Source organism: Ambystoma mexicanum, chromosome 10 (genome assembly GCF_040938575.1).
Source record: "Ambystoma mexicanum isolate Mex_15411 chromosome 10, UKY_AmexF1_1, whole genome shotgun sequence".
NCBI classification, from domain to species: Eukaryota; Metazoa; Chordata; class Amphibia; order Caudata; family Ambystomatidae; genus Ambystoma; species Ambystoma mexicanum.
In genome coordinates, this window is record NC_090932.1 from 505,682,897 (window position 1) to 505,705,476 (window position 22,580).

At 46.1% G+C, this 22,580-nt stretch overlaps 1 protein-coding gene across 1 annotated transcript in view; it reads left to right on the forward strand.

Moving 5' to 3' along the window:
• The window catches only part of LOC138492896 (kyphoscoliosis peptidase-like), a 406,316-nt gene that overhangs the window by 156,478 nt on the left and 227,258 nt on the right, over positions 1–22,580 (forward strand). The window contains exon 4 of the mRNA XM_069620207.1: positions 15,066–15,183. Within this exon, the coding sequence (XP_069476308.1) occupies positions 15,066–15,183 (118 nt within the window). The remainder of the gene's footprint in view (positions 1–15,065; positions 15,184–22,580) is intronic.

Consider the following 22,580-nt stretch of genomic DNA (forward strand, 5'->3'; position numbering starts at 1 on the left):
CAGAAGATTGCGAGCAAGCATTTTTTTGATCCTGCTATTTATTACAAGAAAAAATTGAAAAGACTTCAAATGAGCCAATAAAAATAAAAAATGGCAAAAGACTATCAGAGAATTTGAGAAAGAATATAGATTAATAATCAACAATTATAGAAATTGGGTAAGGTCCAATAAATGTATAATTCTTCAGAGAGATGGTGAGGAAATGTTAAAATCGCTTTCTCAGAGAAATTCAAGAAATGTTTGGTCCACTATCGGTTCAATGAACAAATCAATACTTTCTGCTCAAGGTTCGATGATCCAGGAACAAGTTTGATGGGCATTTTGCTGAGGTGTATGGCCCTTTAGACACTCCGGTACCAATGATCCACTTACACTCGCACTGGTCACTCTCGTATACTACTGATGACATCCAATCTTTAATAATTAAGTTATCTTCATCAAGGGCGGCGGTTCCAAACGGACTCAGCAATGCTATTCTATAGATAACCCTGCCCATATGGGCTAAGGTACTAAAACCTCTGTTTGATTGCATGATTAAGACCAAAAAAAATCCTGAATCTTGGAGATCCTTGATCGTAATTCCAATCTGCAAAAAAGGAGATTGTCTATTAGCATCCAGCTGTTGTCCAATCTCGTTACTGGATGCGGATGGAAACATTTTTTCAGTTCTTGTAATGGGCGAACATGAGACTTGGGCAAAGCAGCAAGGTATTATTCGAAAACAACAAACTGGTTTTAGGAGGGGGCTATCAACCTATCTCAATTTTAAGTTGCATCACTGCTGAGTCTCATACAAAAGGTGGTCACCCTCTTTTCGGGGCCTGGGAAGATTCATCCATGGTCTTCGATCAGATCAACAGAAATTAACTTTGGAAAAAAATGAAAAGTTGAGGAGTGCCGGATAACTTACTGGCAATTATAATTGAACTTCATCAAAACTCCTCTATGAGAGTGAGAATGTCGGGATTGGGGAATCTCTCAAGATCCATTAATATCAAAGGGGAGTCTGTCAAGGCTGCTTGATGGCGCCTTTTCTTTTCATATTATTTTTAGCAGATTTATACCAATGGTTGGAGAAGGTTGAACTGATTAGTCCAAAAGTTGGGCAAGTCAAAGTAAACTGGCTGGCGTATGCCGATGACATTGTTGTCATTGACTACACACAAGTCGGGGTCCAATGGTTATTATCTGCACTTGCTAATTATGCCGTGAAGAATGATCTATCAATTAATCCTAAATAATCTGAAATAATTATCTTTAAACATCCTTTGAAGATAGTTAAATCTTTCAGCTGGCAAATGAATACTTTGACTATTCCAATTGAAAAATAACTTACTTATTTAGGTTCACAGATAAGAGCCAGTCCTGGTAAAAAGCACCTCCTCCAGTCCTTAGATCTCAAAATAATAAACTTGGCTTCCCAAATGAAGAAGATCTTTATACTTTATTGCAAGTTTTCCATCATGCCAGTAATTAAGTTTTATGCTGGTAAGGTTGTACCGATTATTCTGTTTGGTTTGGACGTTAATCCTCAATCTTTTGACCTGGAGTCGGACATTATTGAAGCAAAACTCTGGAAGAGCACTCTGAACCTTCCCAATTGTGTCCCTATAGCCTCGGTCAGATATGAGCTGGGTCTCACTTCTCTGTTGGGATGGTTGGAGTGGAGATGGATGTCTACATATAGGTTAATATTTGATCCTCCCCGCTCTTCTCTATATGAGGATCTGGCCACATTAATGTATAGATTAGACAACCGTTTTTTGAACAGCTTAAGAACAAAATGTAATGACATTTTGAGTCAGTTTGACTGTAGTATTGAAATGTTGGTTCAGAACCCAGATAAAGTAAAAGAATCCATGAAAGAAATAGATTGGATCAGAACTATAAAAAATATGAGGCAAGGTAAAATATCAGAATCGCTTACCCGACTGATAAACAAAGGTTTTTTCTATCTATGTATCTTAAGAAATCACCTGATCCGATTATGAGAATGGATTTTATGAGATTTAGGCTAAATCTTCTTCTGACTTTAGAGATTCTATATATTAGAGATAAAGAAAAATAACTAAATGATTTGTGTGATAAATGTGATGATTTAGAGCTGCAATCAACTAAACACCTGTTGTCAGAATGTACAGGAACCTGGACTCACAGAGTTGTATGATTCCAGAGATTTGTGCATGATGTTAGATTCTTGAGCTCTGTGCTGTGTTGTTCTGGGACAGACTTGCCTCAGGACATTAAGGGGCTGATACAAGGAATTATTTGCGCCGAAAAACGGGGATTTGTGCGCCATTCTGCCCGCAAATCCCTGTTTAACAAATGGGGATTTGCAGGCAGAATGGTGCAAAAATCCCCGTTTTCTGGCGCAAATAATTCCATGAATCAGCCCCTAAATCTTTCTAATGGCTGAAGTTGTCAACCTTCTGAGAGACTTGAATTTAGTTGGAACGACAGATGCCCTAACAGAAATTAGCGGATCGGGGATTCTCACTTGAACTCTTAATGATTTTTCCAGTTGGTTACATATTGTACTTTGAAGTCTTTCATTTTTAGAGATCTCCTTGTTTCTTTTTCTTTTTTCTTTACTCTAATAATTACTTTTCTTCCTTTGAATTTTAAATTGTTTATTTTATATGTATGTATTTTTTTATGTATGTGTGATATGTGTTAAAAGTCATAATTATGTTGTGGCTATGGCACTTCAAATAATAAATAAATAAATACATAAATAAATATAGTTCTGTGTCCAGTGGTGCAGTATGTGCTGCCATACCATCTCGTGGCTTGAAAGGCATCATCTGCTCCGTCGATGTCAAGTTCCATTGTAGCACTTACAGAATATGCTCTGACAGCAAAACTAACGTTAAATATACAGTCTTATTTTGGCTGACTAAGCTGTATGCACAGTCTGTTCCATATCCCCCTGCTGTTACCAGTGTGACAAATTGACTTCTGCCCTGCAGGAGTACAAGGAAGAGTAAATGCTAAAGCACCCACTCAACCCTCACACTTCTACAACCCAAGAGTCAAAATAATGATAAAGGTAAAACAGGCACAGTTTAGAGATATGCCACTCTTTGCCTTTTGTTGTTACGTGGGCAGAGGGAAGGCTATACAAATATGTACTTTAATCAAAACACTGTGTACAATAGTAAGTAACTAGAAAACACTATAAAACAACCCCTGTAGAAAGAACACAGAAAATGCAAAGATAGAAAAAATGCACCACTCTGTGCAATGAGGCAGGGGGGGTGAAGGCTATTAAAAGACTGCAATTTTCAAAGGATATGTTCTTTAGGTTTGCACAAACAATTCAAATAACCTGTGCAGTGTCTATAGCCCTAAATGTTCCAGGGGGGCAGATATTAGTCCATAATAACGAAGCAAGGTCTTGGTGGTTCAGCAGGGTTGAACAAGGCTTCTCAGTGTAAAATGCAGGATCTCTTCAGTTCGAAGATACGACAGTTGTGGTGGTCCAGCAGCAAGCTGACATCAAGTCACGGTCACACGAGAAGTATCTGCTGTCTCAAATCATCTACTTACGCTGTGCTGATCAAGCGTTAACAAGGTTCAATGCAGTGGCTGAGGTTTGACGGTGGTCAAGCTGGTATCGGGATGTGCACACGAGTCTATTCTATTCAGTGGCTCGGAGGTTTCAGTTCAAGAGACACTAGGGTAGGGTTGATGAACTTCCAGGAGTGGCAATGAAGAAGTGGGTGGTTTGGATGGAGACTAGAGCAGTGCAAGTTAGCGGTACTTCATTAGTTTGAGGTGAGGCAATGACGCGCTTCAGCTGGTGCAGTAAGACAGCGAACTGGGTCAAGCAGGCAATTAGTGGTTCAAAGAGGAATGGATGCCAAAGGCAGCATTGAAGGGTCCTGATAGCTTGTTCAGTGTTGGACATGCTTGAATCATGGCTAACAGCAGGTCAACATTGAAACAGAGATCTCAGCTGTTCTGGCTTCCAAGTGTTGTGAGTCCCAATCCAGAGTCTCAAGGGGCCAAGATTAGTCCTGTGTCAGGCTCACAAAGGAAGTGGAGACTGTCACACATCTTCAGCAGTCCTGCATCACCCCCAATAGTCCCTGTGGATTGTTAGGGGAAGATCTTGCCTCTCCCTTTGGAACAGCTGACTTCACCTCACAACTGGAGGACTTTGTAAAGGACTGATTTCCCAGCAGGTTCCAATGAAATCTTCCTTCATGATTGGAGTCCAAATGATGATTCAAGAAGTGGTGTGAGACCCCTTCTTTTAAAGGTGAAAGCGCAGAAGTGATTGGCTAACGTTAGCGTGCTTTAGGGGTCCAATCCCTGCTCTTGAAAGTTGTGAGCTTTACCCTTCTGACGCACACCCTAAGTGCTCTGTGCTACAGGAAGTTGAGGGGACAGGAAAGAGAAAGAGAGGCAGAGGGAACCAAGATGGCAGAATCTTCTCAAAACTGTACATATCTCTTTCTGGCTACGCTCACCCCACCAGCTTGCCTTCTCAACAGAATAACAGGTCCTTAAATATGCAAGATATGCATCACCCTGGTATGAGGCCTAGCCCTTTGTGAATGAGTGTGCCCTTTGATTCCTCTTCCCAGACCAGGTTTCTGGGGAGTGGTTGTCTCTGGGGAAAGGGTGCTGCCCATTGCGAAATTCTCTGTATTTTGCTTGTATACTGTTTCTTCTCTGTAACTTGCCAGCCCAGTGACCTCACCACTCTCTTTTGTCCCACACCTACCTGCCTTAGCTCCGCCCGGTATCTCCATCCTCTCCTGCTTCCACCGCAATTGCGCTTTCTGTTTCTCCTATATTTTCCAACTGCTTCTCCATTGACTATCCTTCCCTTCTCACTAAGTCTGGTAGGAAGAAGTTCAAAAAGGATATTGTGGCCTCTAACCCTGGTCTTCCTATCGCCGACACCTACTTCCATGCTTCTGCCAGACAGACCCTCACCGACATCCTCTTTGTCATTCCTTCGCCAGATCTATGGACGCCTCATATGGTCTCTTTGTTCTGCCCTATCTCCTCCTCTCCCGTTAATGGTGGCACTCGCTGGGAAGTTCTCATGGCTTCCTTAGACTCCTCTAAAGTCATCATTAATGTCTACCTAAATGGCACTGTCATGGTCCAAGGCCCTAAGGCCAATCTCCTCCTCTTTGATAGGCATTTCCTTCGCTTCATCAACTTCCTCTCATCTCCTGCTGTACCCTCCTCTCCCCCCTTGGCTACCTTGCCCTCTCTCTCCTCCTCCTCTGCCCCTCCTCCGCAGGGCGTACCAATGATCTGTACCCCTCCCCGGAAGGTCTTTAAGGCTGGCAACCTTCTTCATATTGCCACTCTCAACTCTCGCTCTGCTGTCAAGCACTCCTCTGACATCTACAACCTCTTTGAAGAACTAGACCTTGATGTCCTTGGTCTTACTGAGACATGGTTCACAGCCAGCTCTGTCACAAGGTTTGACACTCTGCTCCCTGATGTCTTCAAGATCCTCTCAGCACCCAGATCCCCCTGGTCCGGTGTGTGGAGAAGGGGGGTGGTAGCCCTGATATTTCCTGAGTGGATTCCTGCCTCTATCATTCCCACTCAGACCTACTCCTCTTTTGAATGCCTTGTCTGTAGGCTTTCTCTCTCGCCTACCCATTCTCTTACTGTTGTTACCATCTACCGGCCTCCTGGTCAAATCACCTAATTTCTCTCTGAATGGGCAGACCTCTCCTCCTCCTTACTGGCCTCTACCACTCAACTCCTCCTCCTCAGTGACCTCAATATAATTTAGACTCTCCTTGATCCTCCTCTGTACTCTTCCGTGAGCTCTGCAACTCCCTCTCCCTGTCCATTCTCCCCTCTGGCCCGAATCACTCTCCAGGGCACACACTCGATGTCTTGATCTCCTCTGACCTCCCACTCTCAATCCCTCTAACCACTCCTCTCTCCTGGAGTGATCACTCCCTCCTCTCCTCTCATCTCTCCCTCTCTCCCCCCCAAGCCAAGCCTACCCCAACATTGCCACCTACCTTCTCGGAAATCTGGCCCATGAAGCATGTGTCAGTTGAGGCTTTTGCTGCCACTTTCTCTCCCCCCACCTTTGGCTGTCTCACATCCTGACACAGCCCTGTCTCTGCTCTACTTTTCAATTTCGGATACGCTTGATGCTCTTGCCCCTGTCATGAGGATCCGTTTGACGTCCAAAGCCAAGTGCAATTCCTGGTATGACTCTGACCTAGCTACAGTTAAACGTAAGTGTAGGGCGGCTGAGAGGAAATGGAGGACTTCCTGTTCATCCTCTGACAAACTGGCCTGTTGCCTGCTACAAAGGCAATACCGACTCTCTGTCCGCACCAAGAAGTGAGTCCACATTCAAACTCATGTCTCTGCGGCATCTAACAACTCAGCCGAACTATTTAAAATCTGCAAGGAGCTGGCCAACCCTGCTGCAGTCTCTACCCCTCCTGTTGCTTCCCAGGCTCTTTGTGATGCCCTTGCCTCTCACTTAATTTCAAAAACCCAGGACATCCTGTCCACCCTCTCCACCCAAGCCCCTCCTCTCCCCTCTCCATCTGTGCTTGCTGGCCCTCTTTTAGCCGCCCCCCATCATCCTTCTCGTCCTTTCCTCTTTTCTCCCCTGACGTGGTCGCCAGACAAGTCCGCTCTATGAAAGCCTTGTCAAAACAGGTTCATCCCTGTTCCTCTAAAACCATCAAGGACATCATTGACACCCTAGCTCCAGCCCTTGCTGATTTTTGCAACCACTCCTTTGCCTCGGGATCCTTCCCCTCCCAACTGAAGCACCAGTCTGGCTTCAGAGCTGCCAGAATCACGGAAACTGCTCTCCTGAACATTCGTGAAGATATGCTCTCCAACCTTGACTCTAACATTCCCTCTGTCTTCATCCTCCTCGATCTCTCTTCTGCCTTCGACACGGTCAACCATACCATCCTGCCCAACCGTCTCTGTGAAAACCTGGGTATCACTGATCAGGCTCTGGCCTGGCTGACCTCTTTCCTCTCAGATCCACCCTCCCAGGTCCAACTTGGGTCCATCCTTTAATCTATCTTCCTCTCTACCTGTGGTGTTCCCCAGGGGTCTAACCGTTCGCCATGGCTTTTCAACCAATACCTGGGAACTCTCGCCCACTGTATTGCCACTTTCTGCTCAAAATTCCAGTGCTATGCTGACGACACTCAACTCATTTTCAGGCTTCCCTCTGCCACCTCCTCTCCCTCTCTCATCTCTGATTGCCTAACTGCCATTCAAGATTGGTGTGCCGCCAATGATCTTTGTCTGAATGCTAGCAAGATGGAGATCCTCCTCATCGGCACGCCTTCACCATCCTTTCCCCTCACTCTCTGGCCGGCCTCCCTTGGCCCTCCTCCTACCCCCACCTGCGAGGATAAGAATCACAGGGTCATCTTTGACTCCACCCTTTCCTTCTCCGCCCACATCTTTGAGGTTTCTAAAAGTCAAATTTCCTACTGCACCTCCTCAGAGGTACTCTGCCTTTCCTCTCGTTCCCCCAGAAGCTCATGGTATCCCAAGCTCTGGTTCTCTCTAGCTTGGACTATTGTAACAGCCTCTTTCTAAATCTACCTGCCTCTACTCTCCGCCCTCTGCAACTAATCCAGAACAGGACTGCGAGAGTTGTCCTTGGCCTCAAGCACTGGGATCGTATCTCTGCAGCTCTGAAATTTCTCCATTGGCTCCCAGTGGATGCAAGGATCACATGCAAAACCCTCTGCATTGTCCACAAGGTTTTCTGGGGCCTGGGTCCAAAATACCTTCAGCTATCCCTCCGCAAATACCTCCCATCTCGAGCTCTTTGCTCCTCTACCTCCAACTCCCTCAGGGTCAGTGAAGTAAAGAGGCAAACCGTGTAAAATAAGTAAGTACTTTATTTGAGGCCCCCGGAGGGTTCAACAGCTAAAAGCAAACTCCAAGAGGGCACTCGGAAAACGAACACAGCGTCATGAGCATTCTGAGAAGTCTTGTGAACGTATTACATATAACATCTCCCTTCCATGTGGCAGGAAAGGAGAGGGAGGGAGAAGGGAGAGCAGGAAGGAGGGGGGTGGGGCTAGGCTGGGTGAGGAGGGGAGAAAAAGGAAGCAGGAAGAGGACAAAACTAAGGCATGCTAAAGGAATAACTAGTAAACAGGGGTGGGTTAATAATAAACGTAGTCGTTGTTGAAGTTTTGGATGGTTTTGTGGTTTCTTTTGGACATTCTTGCAGCAGGGGCTCCTTTGTGGATGGGATGGAATCTATCATTGTCCACATGTTCACGGAGGATTTTCCTAGGGAATGAGAAAAGTGTTCTGATGGTCTGTCAAGTCTTTTGTTCTTAGATGTGCTGGGTTTGTAGATGTATTTTATTACTTTTACAAGGTCATCTCCAGACCATCTTTTCCCATCATCCAGGATGACAGACTTTCCATGGCAACTCACAACTCTCTGTGGAGGTCTAAAGATGGATTCGCTCTTGAGAGTTTTCTTCGGTTCCTTGACTCAAACCCAGTCTCCTTCTCGAATCACCATCTCTTTTACTCCATGTCTGGAGTCATATTGTGTTTTGTATTTTGCTTGTTTTTCTCTCACTGTCTTCTGAAGTACATGGCACACGTAGAGCAATTTTTGACGAATTCCTCTTCTTCTTTCCACATTTTTGGCCACCAATAGTTGTTCCTTAACTTGTTCTTCGTCAAGCTCCTTCCTAGGTGACCTTCATGTGCCAGTGGGAGTAGTCTTTTCCTGAGTTGAATGGGTGGGATCACTCGGTCGCCTCTAAAAATATACTCATCATCCATGGATATTTCTTCCTGAAAGGAATGAAACTTGCAAAAGCCTCTCCAGATTCCTCCCAGTCATTGGCTATTGCCTTCCTGATTTCTCGCTCTTCTGCATCCGTACTGGCACTAATTTTCCATTCATCTTTCGAGATGGCAGGGTTTATGACGGCTATGATGACCCCATCTGAAGATGCAATCTCAGCGTCATGGTTGGCCGATAGTCTGGAAAGGCAATCAGCTACTTGGTTTTGTGGACCAGGAGTATAGCATAGCTGGAGGTTGTACTGCATGATGTCGAGGAACCAATGTCTGATTCTCTGTGAGATAAGGTGAGGGGTTTTAGACTGAAGTAGATTTAGTAGAGGTTTATGATCTGTTTTCAGTAGAATGGGTAGACCCCAAATTAGGTTCCTGAAGTGTTGGAGAATCCACCTTACACCCAGAGCCTCTCTCTCGATGGTGGAATAGTTTAGTTCTGCTCCCCTCAGCACTCTCGATGCAAAGGCTATTGTCACAGTGTTCCCATTTTGTTGCTGTTCCAGGACACCACCAAGCCGGGTTTTACTTGCATCTACAGATATGATCATTTAGGCCTTACAGTCGAACATTCCCAAAGCTAGGGCTTGGTTAATGTGGGATTTGACTTCTTCAAATTCGTTTCTGCACTCAGCGGACCACACAAATTTGGCTGCCTTCTTCAAGAGGTTCCTCATGCTTTTGGTCTTATCAGCATAGTTGCTTATAAACTTGGAGTAGCATTCTGTCATCCCGAGGAAACTCCTTAGTTGATCTTTGTTCTCAGGCTCTGCAAAGTTCATTATGGTGTCCATGAGTTTCCTTTTGGGGCTGATGAGTTGGCGTCGATGGAATGACCCAGGTATGAAACTCGGTCGCATTTTATGCTGCACTTCTCTAATTTAAGTGTGAGAACACTTTTGTGTATCACCTGCAAGACACCCATAAGTTTTGCGTTGTGCTCTTCTTCCGTGCTGGCCGAGATGAGAATATCGTCCTGAAAACAGTGTATGCCGTCAAGCCCTCCAAATAGGTGTGACATTAACCTCTGAAATACTGCCGTGGCTGAAGCGAGTCCGAAAGGCATTCTGTTGAACATAAATGCCCCCAGAGGTGTGACAAAAGATGTTAAGTTCCTTGAGCTCTCCTCCAAAGCAATTTGGTGATAGGCTGAGGAGAGGTCCAGAGTTGTGAAGTACTTTGCAGGCTTCATGGTAGATAGGAGTTCAGATATGTTGGGAAGGGGGTGTCTGTCAACCCATATATTTTTGTTCAGGTCTCTCAGGTCGATGCACATTCTTATGGAATTGTCGTTTTTTTTTTACTAAGACAATTGGGGCAAGCCATTCTGAACTCTCGATGGGCTGTATAATATTCTCATCGCAGAGGCGCGCAAATTCTTTCTTCAGCGCTTCCTGTGTTCCAAAGGTAATTCTGGAGACGCGATGGGCTATGGGGACGGCGCCCCTCTTGAGGATGATCCTGTGTTGGAAACCTTCAAGGAGCCCGATCTTGTCGCAGAACACCTTGGAAAATTGTTTTGCTAGAATAGACTTGATATCAGCATCGGTCTTAAGCACACTCAGCACAGGGATTTCTTCCCCAGGGTGTATCCTCACCTGAAGGGCGGCTTGTTCTTCCCATCCTACAACAGAGGAGCCATCCTTGGCTACGAAGAGTTTGCAATATGATTCTCTGTCATGGAACTTGAGGTTCACCCACACGTATCCCATTATGTCAATAGGGGTCTTTCCATAACCGGTAGCTCTCACATAAGTGCTCCGCAGGTCACGTATTTTGCCAGAAAGTACGCTCAAGAAGGTCTTAAGATCCACCATGGTATAGGGGGAGCCGGTGTCCACCATTACAGGTAATGATATGCCGTTGATTTGCATGTTGACCCAGGGACCCTTGCTCTGTTGCAGGGATGTGACGGTGAGTATTTGTACTGGTGGTCATGTTTGATTGATAGATAGCATGTCATCATGCCCTTGGTCACTTTCGATAACTCTCACAGAAGCTGATCTGATGAAAGGTCGCCTGGTGAAATTGCCATATCTGGTTGACCTTCCCCGTGAGTTCCTGCAGACTTTGGCAAAATGCCGAAGCTGGCTGCACTTATAACACTCAACAGCCATTGCGGGGCATTCTTTGTCAGGATTGCCATGCTTGTACCATCCGCACCTCTGGCAGTGCTTTGGGTTCTGGGGCTGTATGGCTTCGCCCTGTTTGAGCTGAATCTCGAACCTCGTGATGGCGGAGCCTTTCTCACTGCTGCTACTAAAGGCTTGTTAGGCTCGAATTCAGGACTGACAGACTTTATCTCTACACTGGTCGCATGGTCAAGTCTTTCCTTCATACACCGATCCCCAAATTCCATGCTCCTCGCTCTCTCAATGGCTTGGTCCAGGGTGGGATTTTTGGTTTGCCACAGTCTCTGCTGAATACGTGGATCAGCCACATTCAGCACAAGTTGGTCTCTCAAATATTCATCGCTGACGCCTGTGAAGCTGCAGGTTGACATAAGTGCCCTAAGAGACGCTATGTATGAATCAATTGACTCGCCTTTGAGTTGTTTTCTGGAAAAGAACCTCTATCTTTCCAGGACTACGTTAGTCTTGTTGCCAAAATGACAGGTGAGTTTGGCCAATACAACGTCAAACTTGCGGTTGCCATCTTCCACATCGCCAGGTTCGGGAAGTGTTCTGAACAATCTCAGGGCTTCTGCCCCTATGCAGTTCAAGAGGGTCGCCTCCTTAAGATCATCGTTGAACTTGCTGCCTCCAATGGCCCTGAGGTAAACATTGAAGCCATCGATCCATTGCTCCCATGGACACGTTGGGCTACCAGGGCATGGGAGAAACTTGGTGGGAGGCGGAATGCCTTGCATGATGGGCACGGGTAATGGGTACGCCTAGTTCTTCAGGGCTCAGGGCGCCACAGACAGCACATCAAAGGCGTTGATGGTATAGTAAGTGTTGAAAGATGTGAGTATCTGTGAGAATGTGGCCCGATGATTGCTCAGGATAGAGTTTATTTTGACACAGTTCGGATGTGGAGAGGGCACACAGAGGCGGTAAGTCGTTTTTGGATAGTGCAAGAAGACTGCTAAACGCGTGACATGTGGCAACTGTTCACAGAGCCAAAAAGAATTGGCAGTTGTTGTTGTGGTAACCGTGATGCGTGGCAGCAGTTCACAGAGCAAAATTAATTTGGCAGTTATTGCTGTGGTGATTGACCACGGTAAACAGGATTGGCAGTTGCTCAGAAGGTAACACAGAATTGTAGTTATCGTTGGTAGCTGATCACACCCAGTATGCAAAGAGTGTTTCGATCGAGGCACGGAGAAGGAATTTGCAGCATTCAGCGTGAACTCAGGCTGTGGAGAAGCCGCGTAGCATGGTTGTCATGGCAACGTATACTTTGCCTAGGGAGTGTATGCAGGCACTCAAAATGGCCACACGCAGGCCCATGCACTAAGGTTCTCTTTTCTAATAATCGTTGATGGGCGATTCATAAGACGCACTTGGCGGCCTCCTCAATCATGCGACCAGGCAAACGCGGGAAACCATGCCTTAACCCCGATTCTCTTCACCGGTGGCTGTGCGTCTCTGCGGGCCGTTCACCGTTCACGGCCGCCGTCCCTAAAGTTGGGCGGTCGCGGGCACTAGCGGTAGGAGTCCATGGCAGCGAGAGGAGAGCGCTACGCTCGCTAGTCAGGTGGTGAGATATGCTCCCGGAGGTGCTCCCGGAGGCCTCGGTGGTATGGCGCCTCGTCGCCAAATGAAGTAAAGAGGCAAGCCGTGTAAAATAAGTAAGTACTTTATTTGAGGCACCCGGAGGGTTCAACAGCTAAAAGCAAACTCCAAGAGAGCACTCGGAAAACGAACACAGCGTCATGAGCATTCTGAGAAGTCTCGTGAACGTATTACATATAACAGTCAGTCATTTTTCAAGGAAACAAGCTGGGGGTAGATATCTGTCTTCGGCTGGGGCCTCCCTCTGGAACAGCCTCCCTGCCACTCTAAAACTTTAGGAGAACCATCTCCGGTTCCGGAAGCAACTCAAGAGCTTCCCCTTTTCTTCTGCCTTCGCTCCCCCTCTGCCCTACTGATCTGTTCTCTCTTGGCACCGTGCACCTGGCCACCCTCTGTCCTCCGGGCCCAGGTACCTGCTCACCCTGCCGCCCTCCTGCAATGCCTCAGGGTCACCTATTGCACTGGGGACTGTATCTGTACCCATACAGCCCCCCCTTTTTTCTTCCTGCACTTATCAGACCTACCCTGCCTGCTGCCTTAAACCTAGCACTTGTAAATTGCTGGCTTCACTACCACGGTTTGTTGCCTTTATTATTTATTTATTGTGTTTTATCTGTTTCTCCTCTGCTTCGCACTTTCCACTTCTCCCCCCTTCCATGCACTTTTCCCCTCCCCCTCTCCCATGAACTTGCGCGTTCTCATTGTCACTGGGCCTAGTAAGATCGCTATTTTGTTCTCCCCTGTTCCCATCCCTTGCCTCGTCGTGCTCTGAAACACTTCTGTACAAGCACAATAGAAATAAAATATCAATATCAATACCTGCCCTTACAAAGGCACAAAGATAAGCAATCCCCCAAGGCTACATTCCTGCCAAATGTGTGATATCAAATTGAATCTGGCTGCAATTATCATACATTGTGCCACACACCATGCTTTAGCTCATGCATAGCTTTATTTTAGAGTTTAACCTGCCACCATCTTGGGGTAATTATGATCATCATAGTTTTGGTACAGGGGGGCATATCTTAAATGCAGTGCCTGCGTTGCAGAGACTGGGTTTTCACAGCAGCTACCAAATGGGCAACTGTGACCTCTGAATCTGCTCTGTGCCACTGGTACATCAGGCGCTGCAAATCAGGATACTGATGCAGGAGGTGCAGATACACACTATGCTTTTGACAGTTAGTTTATAAAGGGGGAATTTGAGCTGCAGATGACCCTTTCAGAGATGGAATTACCCGCATCATTTTATTATTTAATAACAAATGAGAACATCCAGGAATTTCACACCTATGCCAGATGGCAATTCATCACACTCACAGGCTTTTTGCATCCAGAAATTGTTCAGCATGTTCACCTCCAGTAACATAGCTTTGTGTTCAGTGACACAGAGTGGGGTATCAGCAAAGGGCTTGAAACTCACACAAGGGATGAACAAACAACTTGTATTGGTTAACGTATAGGGAAGGTTCGAGAAAGCACAACTAGAGTGGCTACTGCTCCCTAAAGAGCATTGGGGTTTCGTTTCAGGATATACAAAACAAGTGATGGGAGTGTCCACAATCCAGAGTGTGGCTTCTGAAAGGAGCGTGGTCCTGATTCCCAACTCAAGTGCTATTACGCAATATTTCATAGACAAGTCACACCCACCCATCGGTGGTATGAAGTCATTCATAGTTCCTAAGGGTGTTGGGAATTCGGCAACCCTGCTTTCAGCTGCTTGCGTATGAAGGCCCGACTGGGCAATGGTCCCGGGTTTGCCATTGACAGGCTATTTCTTCTCCGGCTACTCTGGGCTAATTTTCAGGCCATTGTCATCATAACTCCTGCCAAGGGTGATACAGAAATTGTGCTGAGCCCTCTTCGCTCTGCATTGATGGCAAGTCCTTCTCACCTCTGGGCCAATCTGCGTTCGTGTCTTTGGTGATTACAAGTGTGTGACCAGAATCCAGAATACTGCCTCCAGCTAGCCAAGACAAGCTAGCTCTTATGAGTATATAAGAAGAGGGCCCACCAATATTTAGACACAGGTCAACGAGGCTCTCCCCATTTCTAGTGCTTGTCCCTTGGATGCACCACAGCTAATGTCCTGGGAGGATAGCTCAGCGGCAACGTGCTCACCTTGGAAACAACGCAGGTTCGATCCCTGGTTCCGCGCTTAGAAACCTCTGGGTATTAAGCGCGTTATAAATATGCAACTAAGACATATTCCTGTAACAGCGCCTCGATGCCTCCGGGCTGTGTGAGCGCTTTAAAAATGCAAATAAATAAATAATGTGCCACTGGTTCCGCCAACTACTTCTCAGCCGCCTCTCAAGCCATTGGACCTCTTCACTTGAACAATACTTGCCCTTTACGGGGGATCTCGCTGGCAATCCTCCAACATGTGTTTAGGAGAATCAATGTAGTTCAATGAAATAGAAACCCTTCAGCTTTCTTCTTGTGATGGTAAATGCATTTTCATAGCGATGATGATATTTTAGATGTTCATAATGTGTCCTATCTTTTGGATTCCAGAGTATGACCTAGAGAGATATCACAACAAAGAGGAAGCACTGAGAATTCAGACAGATATGATGCAGAAAAGAAAGGCCATGTGCGGAGGATACTCCAGGCTTCTACTTCAAATGTGCAGGTGACAAGGAGGGGAAACAGCAGAATAGGCATGTAGCAAACAAGCACTATGACAATGTTTTATTAACTCTTTGAGTGCCAATAGGACGAACACACATGCTGTAAAAACGTTCCCATTTTGCCCTTAATCTGCATATGTAAATGTATAATTGTGTGCCAATTTTAGGTGTGGGGAGTTAGTAATCCTTGTACCTAAGCTTCGTGGGCGCTCGACCAAAACATGTGTTCTGTCCGCAGCATTATGGACCACTGAAAAGGTTATGCTATATTATACTCATAGCATCTGTCGTTGAAGATGTGTAAACCAAATCTAGATGAACCCATCACATTTTCATATCAACCAGATTAGACAAAATGTGCACCGGTATTAGCGCTAGTAAAAAGCATATTCTTTCAATGAAGGTTTGCACAAGGGCAGATTGCCCTATTGTTAATAGCATTGTGTATTAGCACTAGAGCAGGCTTTGGCCTGGTGGTGAAAAATGAATTGACAAAATAGATGTTTACCATAAGGCAATCTTAGCCCTTGTGCTAATGCCGTGCAACATTGAATTTGGACCAGTGCATCGTTTCATTACTCTGTCCCATAATGGTGTTGACTGTGAAAGAAATAACAATTCAGAGCAGATAAAACGTTCATTGGCACGTCACTGGTTTTCAAATTTTAGCACTGACCCCTGACTATTTGGCAACAACAAAATTGATGCCAAAAAGCTGTCTAGCTTTGAACAATAATAATAATCTAACATGACATATGAACATTTCAAGGTGTCTCACTGTCATTACAATGTTCAAAGCCGGGATAGCAATCGGATTCCTGAGAATGTAAACAACCACCTCACCAACTATCAGTGTGGGCTTGAATAGCCACACCATGACATAACATAACCTAACTGAATAGGTTCATAACTATTCTAAGTATTCAACTACAACTTTGCAACTGTATTTCGGCCACAGCCATAACAGTGTAATACTAACACATAGAAAACAACAGTGCAGTATGCATGCCAACATGGAATCACAGACTAATTACAGCAAATCTGATATATAAAACAACAATTGAAATGCCGATTACGTGACAGGCATAAAATGTTCAAACAATTAATCCACACAGTCAAACACGCCAGTTCCAAAAGTTTTAAAAAAACACTGATAATACTTAAGACTCTTCAATTCATCAACGTGAATAAAAAGCCTAATTTTACAATAAATTAAGACCATCTACAAATACATTCGATCTTGTTAAACCGGGGTGATAAAAGAGCGGGGTAACATATTACTGTCTCTACTATGCCATGATGCTTCAATGCACCACTAAGTATTCAACATTATTGACCGTATGGCAATTCAATATTATAGCAATAATCGCCCATTCTGGGGGCTGAACCGAGTGGTAAAGAGCCAGTACCTACGTTAATAAGCCCAAGTGCAGTAGGGGCCTTTAACAAGAATCTCCAGCAAGGTACCCTGTTCAGCCCTCACAACTAATGATTATTGCTATTAGCACCAGTGGTCGTAGTGGGTGGGAGCGGTTCAGAGCAGTGTGCCTCTACTTTTTTTAAATTAAGTTTTACCATTCCTATACTTTTAGTTTAAAAAGAAACTGTTGTGGAATGGCTTAGTTTTAAATTAAATGTGTAGAAAGAAGTTGAACCTTGCAGTTCAGTGCAGTGCACTCAACGTTCCCTTAAACAGCAGGTGTGTTTGTTTTGGGGGGTTTAAATGCACCAGGGAGGAGCGTGCCGTTGGGGTTTGTGGGGAGGTGGGGCAGGCCAGCAGGGAACATAGTTCCACTACTTCTTTCTGTAGACTTTGACCACTGATTAGCACCTGTCTGCCTCCAGTGAGCTTACTCAGCAGAGTGATTGGTTGGATCACAGATGAGAGTGCTTTGGACTTTGCCACTTGGGTAAGGCAAATGCACTTGTAGTTGGGAAATAGTTAAGTGGTTTGGTGGAGAATGCGGGAAGGTGGGGACATGGCAACAGTATGGCATGTATCCGAAATTGCATGACTGCATGAGATATCACAAGACACGTGAAATGAAATGGCGGATGAAGGCAGACTGTTCACGAGTGCAAAGACATCAGAGCGGTCAGCGGCCATTTTGTACAGTATCAACGGAAGAGGGATAACTAACTTAACCAGCGATTTCTGTGGTAAGAAAAAAGTATCATTGGTGATTTTTGTTTGTTTGTTTGTTTATTGAATTCATAATGCGCACCATGCGCTTGTTGAGGTGTGCTTTATTTTTGCTCGGTCTCTGTTTAAGTGGGGCAATTTTGTCTAAGATGGTCAACTTGATATTATTGTATTCCTGTACTAGGGTACTAGGGTCAAGGTTGTCTGGCAAGGAGTTTAATGTTGGAACAATATTAGGTAGCACGTTGTCACTGTTTGTGAGCCCAGTCGTTGAGGTCTAGTGGTTGATAGTGTGATAGATACAAGGGAGTGATCTGTCCAAGGTTGGGGGCGATGGAAGTAATCGTCGCTGTGTAGGAATAATTGGCTACCCAGTCTAAGGTTCTACCCTTGATGTGGGTGGGCTTGTTTACTTTTTGAGATAGTCCCAAGGTTTCCAGGGCGTTGGCAATTTCCTGGGCATGTTTATCTGCTGGGTCATTGAGACCTAAATTAAAGTCGCCTAGCAACAGAAGTTGGGAGGTAGACTTGAGGTTATTGGCGAGAATATTGTTAAAAACCTCCTCAAATGAGCCTAAGGGACCAGGAGGTGTATAGATTAAATGCATGGTAAGTGATTGGGAGTTCTTTAATGGTACGTTTGCTGAGAGGATTTCACAGGAGTGAATAGTTTGATGCAGGATCAGTCTAATAGAGAGGTTTTCTTTAGATATAATGGCAATTCCTCTGCCATGGGCATCCTCCCTATCTCGTCTAGAGATGGTATATCCTTCTGGGTTGGCGGGCGTGAGCGCTGGTCCGGTGGCGTTATGCAGCCAGGACTCAGTGATGGCTAGGAAATCCAGGTCATTTTCAGTGATTAGGTCAGATATATCAATGGCATGTGCTATGAGGGATCTCACATTGAGTAGAGCTCCTTTAATATAGTGATCCTCTGGGGCTTTAGTCGTAATTGTAATGTGGGTCTTCGGGGTCAGGTGTGTCGTTGAAGCTATACCTGACGGCGTGGCCAGATTGCATAGTGCAGATGGGGGGGGAGATTTATTGGTGGAGTTAGGAAATCCACTATCGAGAAGATTTGTTTTCTTGTTCGTAGGTGGAAGGGATCTAGTTAGGGGTTGATATAGTTTAGGAAGTCTGGCACGCAATTTGAGGTTTCTCATAGCCGTAGTGCAAGGGACTGAGGTATAATGTCCAGGGGGCGTGCACATAATCATGTAGGTATTAGTGGCCATGATTCGAGTGTTATATGGGGCTGCACTGGAGGTCTCTATTGTGTGTCCCTTAGAGTTTTTGACGAGACTAAAGGTCAGGGATAGTAATGCAGAGAGGGTATGGTAGATGAAACTTGGGCCTGTCATGGTCTAGCAATAAAGAAAAGGCAGGCTCTAGATAGGTACAAGATAGAATGCCAGGGTTATCAATAATCAAGAGGCTGACTCAAATAAGCTGCATACATTAGCATAGGATAAGTAAATAAAAGCGGTGCAATCACAATGGGCTAAATGCGGTGCAATCACAATGGGCTAAATGTGGTGCAATCACAGCGGGCTAAATACAGAGCAATCACAGTGGGCTAAATGCGGTGCAATCACAATGGGCTAAATGCGGTGCAATCACAGTGGGCTAAATGCGATGCAATCACAATGGGCAAAATGCGTTGCAATCACAGTGGGCTAAATACAGAGCAATCACAGTGGGCTAAATGCGGTGCAATCACAATGGGCTAAATGCGGTGCAATCACAAATGGGCTAAATGCGGTGCAAACACACTAGGCTAAATGCGGTGCAATCACAAATGGGCTAAATACAGGGCAATCACAATGGGCTAAATGCGGTGCAATCACAAAGTGCTAAATGCGGTGCAATCACAATGGGCTTAGTACAGAGCAATCACAAATGGGCTAAATGTGGTGCAATCACAGTCGGTCAGGTTCAGAGAGATCACAGTGGGGCCCCGCGTTGTGGATAGGTGTAATGTGGTCATCTGTCACAAGGGCTGGATACCCTGATGTGGCAGTGGGCCTTTTTGACAAGTGTTGCCAGTCGACAGACTGAGTAAAGATCATTGCTAGGTCACATATAATGCAAGATTGAGGTAGCATAGTCAGAATGGCAAGGGTTGGTGAATGACTGCAACAATTGCCAGTACGTTTATAGTCAGCAATTATTGTATTATGTTGTACAGTAGGGTTGGAATGAGGCCACACTTTATTTCATGTTGGCAGCAGGAGTGCACCGAGAGTCATTTGCACGTAGGCAGGAGGGAAATTCGAAAGCAGATAATTTGTGCACAATAGAAAAAAAGCCAGTATACAGGGTCAAGCAGTGGAAGGCAGGAGCATTTAACTGCAAGTGAAGCTCGGTGCGGCTCGTTTATACAGCAAAGTGAAAATGGGTATGTTATATGTCAAAATAGATTAAATGCATTGCAGTATTACGCTGTGTATGGCGAGACATAGGGCATCTCATGAGGGGAAATATTGCATCAAGGCTCAGATACACATGGCAAGATCGTACTGGAAAGTCAGAAGAGCCAGGTTTGAGGAGCAAGGTGTTACCAGGTGTCCATGAGCGTTGTAGCTGCAGGATGAGGAACGTTGTTAGTGGCAGTAAAGGGTATTTGGCCCAGAGCCCATACAGCTCCAGACAGGCTCACGACAGGAAGCTGCCTTGTTGTGTGGCGTTGGTGGGTGGGCCGGCGTTCGCCTGCCGGCTTGTGATTGGTTGAAATGGTGCCAGTCCTCCAATCATGGCTATCCCAGCCTGATGGGGGCAGTGGCTGTACCCAGGATATTTCGGTCTGAATTTTTGATTCAGTAAAAAGGATAGGACAGTGCACAGTATTCTTGGATACATGTATTTATGTCTGGGTTTAATTTGAGCCAAGAGAGGAACAAGAATGGATTCTATGCCAAGACCGGAGGCAAGCATTATACTTCAACTTCTATTTTATCACTGTCTCCAGCACTCCAACAACATAAACTTTTTCCTGCTCTTCAGGCAGATAAGTACTTCACGTTTTAGCTGCATGAAGCGCAGGGATTAAAGGGTTTTATTATACCATATGCAAAGTTACCGCGCGCATCAAGTACAGCTGAGAGAGCACTGAAGGTTAAAAAGCTTATATTTATAGCCGATAACACTAATACGGAGTAATTCGCACACTACATAGTCGGGGGTAGCGCGGCCCCGTGCCGCACTATCGGCACGCCGGGGTGCTCAGTGATCCCCGCGCAACAGCGAAGGCCCCCTCCAACAAGGAGAACTGACCAATGAGCACGCGAGGCACCGTCGAATGCCAAGAACGAGCCTTGGCTTATCGGGAGAACACAGCGGCCCCCACCCTTCCCTACGGCCGAACGAGCTAGCGCTCAAGCAAGACATACTGGCAATCGTCAGAACTCATTTATAACTGCTGATGCACCGCTTTTACCTCCACAAAGGGATGAATAAAACTCATAAAGCATGCCGGCACATGCCAATTCCCCACAGAGCAGGGAAAAGAATGCTCAACGCACCGGAGCACAAGCTGCATTCCCACTGGCAGGGAGAGGTTGCAACAAACCAAAATAAGGCTTACAATCTCGCGTCCACGCCGCCCACGACTCTAGCAATCAAAGCTACTACAAAATAGCTCTCAGAGCGAGGATAGGACACAACAATACATAACAGGTGCTGCGCCACATACCATTAACCACAGCTCAGAGTGGACATGCCACATACACCTTTGATAAGGTAACTAAGGCACAAGTACCCCAAGAGCAATGGCAGAATTTGAGTGGAGCGAAGAAGAGCAGACAGAAGACCTGGCTCACAGGTTCAGGGCGGTGCTGGGAAACCCGCTGGTGGAGGCAGTGGCCCAGGTAGTAAAACCCCTCCAAGACAGGCTGACTACAATCGAAACATTTTTAAGCCAGAAGACAAGCACAGAGAAACGGAAAAGCATGTCCACTAAGGCCACACTAGACGGCCCACAGGGGTGTACTGAGACCCGGAAGAGGAAGGCCTCTTCAGACCCCCTGGGTCAGCATGAAGCTCAAAGACGCATTTATGCGCAGGTTGGTGGTGCCAAGGCTCACGACCCCTGACCCAGGGGAGGAAAATATAGGAAAAGAAGGGGGAGACTCAGAGGAAGAGCCGCCAGAGTCACCATCTTACTCTCAAGGAGCGGAAGAAGGCACGGATGAGGATGTCATACAGCCCCTCGTGAGAACAAGATTGACGAAAGAGAAGAACATTGAAGACACTGACGAGATAGCTGATATGTTCGAGCCTGATTACATTAAGAATCCCAAGTCCTTGGACTGGCAGCCATCGCCACGAGTGACCAAGTATATGACTCAGAGGCGGCAGAAAGTGCTGGAGAAAGAAGCAAGGCAGTGCATGAGGGCAGAATGCCCCAGACCAGAGTTATATGGGAAGGTAGCGGAAGCACCAGAGCTAGATCCCAAAATGCTAGCCTTTGTATCTAAAACCTCCAGAGACACCGGGAAGGGAATAGATAGGTCCTGGAGAAGTTGTCAGGATAAGGTCCTCAACCTGGCAGGACCTCTGGCCAAAATTATGGACCTGGCAGAGCGGTCCAGAGATATGGGAGAAGAGGTAGACCCAGACTTTTTAGCGAACTGGACGCAGAGAGCAGTGTGCCTCTTAGGTAACGCCAACTGCGCTATCTCCTGGGCTGCTACTGAAGATCGACCCCAAGCTAGGAGACCTAGCCTCGTATGAGGCGGGCAAGGCAGCACAGGGCCTATTATTTGGCGAGTCTTTTGGGAAGGAAATGGGAACATTCGTGGGGACACATACCTCATTGTAGAAAGCCCAAGCATCCATCCGGTAGATCTTCCCATCCCGGGTTTTTACTGTGACCGGGCACTACAGAGGTCGAGCACCCGGTCGCTACCAAGGCTCACGAAGACCTCAAACGAACAGGGCCCATTACTGGGGAAATAGACAACAAGATACCTTCTTCCCTGCAAGAAGCCGATTCCTGAGAGGACGCCGAGGTAGAGGACAGGGAAGAGGGCAAACCTTCCCCACAAGTGAGCCATACCACATATCCATCAGTAGGGGGGAGGACGCGACAATTTTGGCAAAGCTGGCATGTGCTTTCCAGCAATGCCTGGGTATGGCAGACAGCCAAATGGCTGCACTAGAATTTTTACAGGAGCCATGCCAGGTGCAGATTTCCCCCTCAATACACATGGCGCAAGCTGAGAGAGTAAGCTTAAACAGCAAACTTCAGCGCTTAGC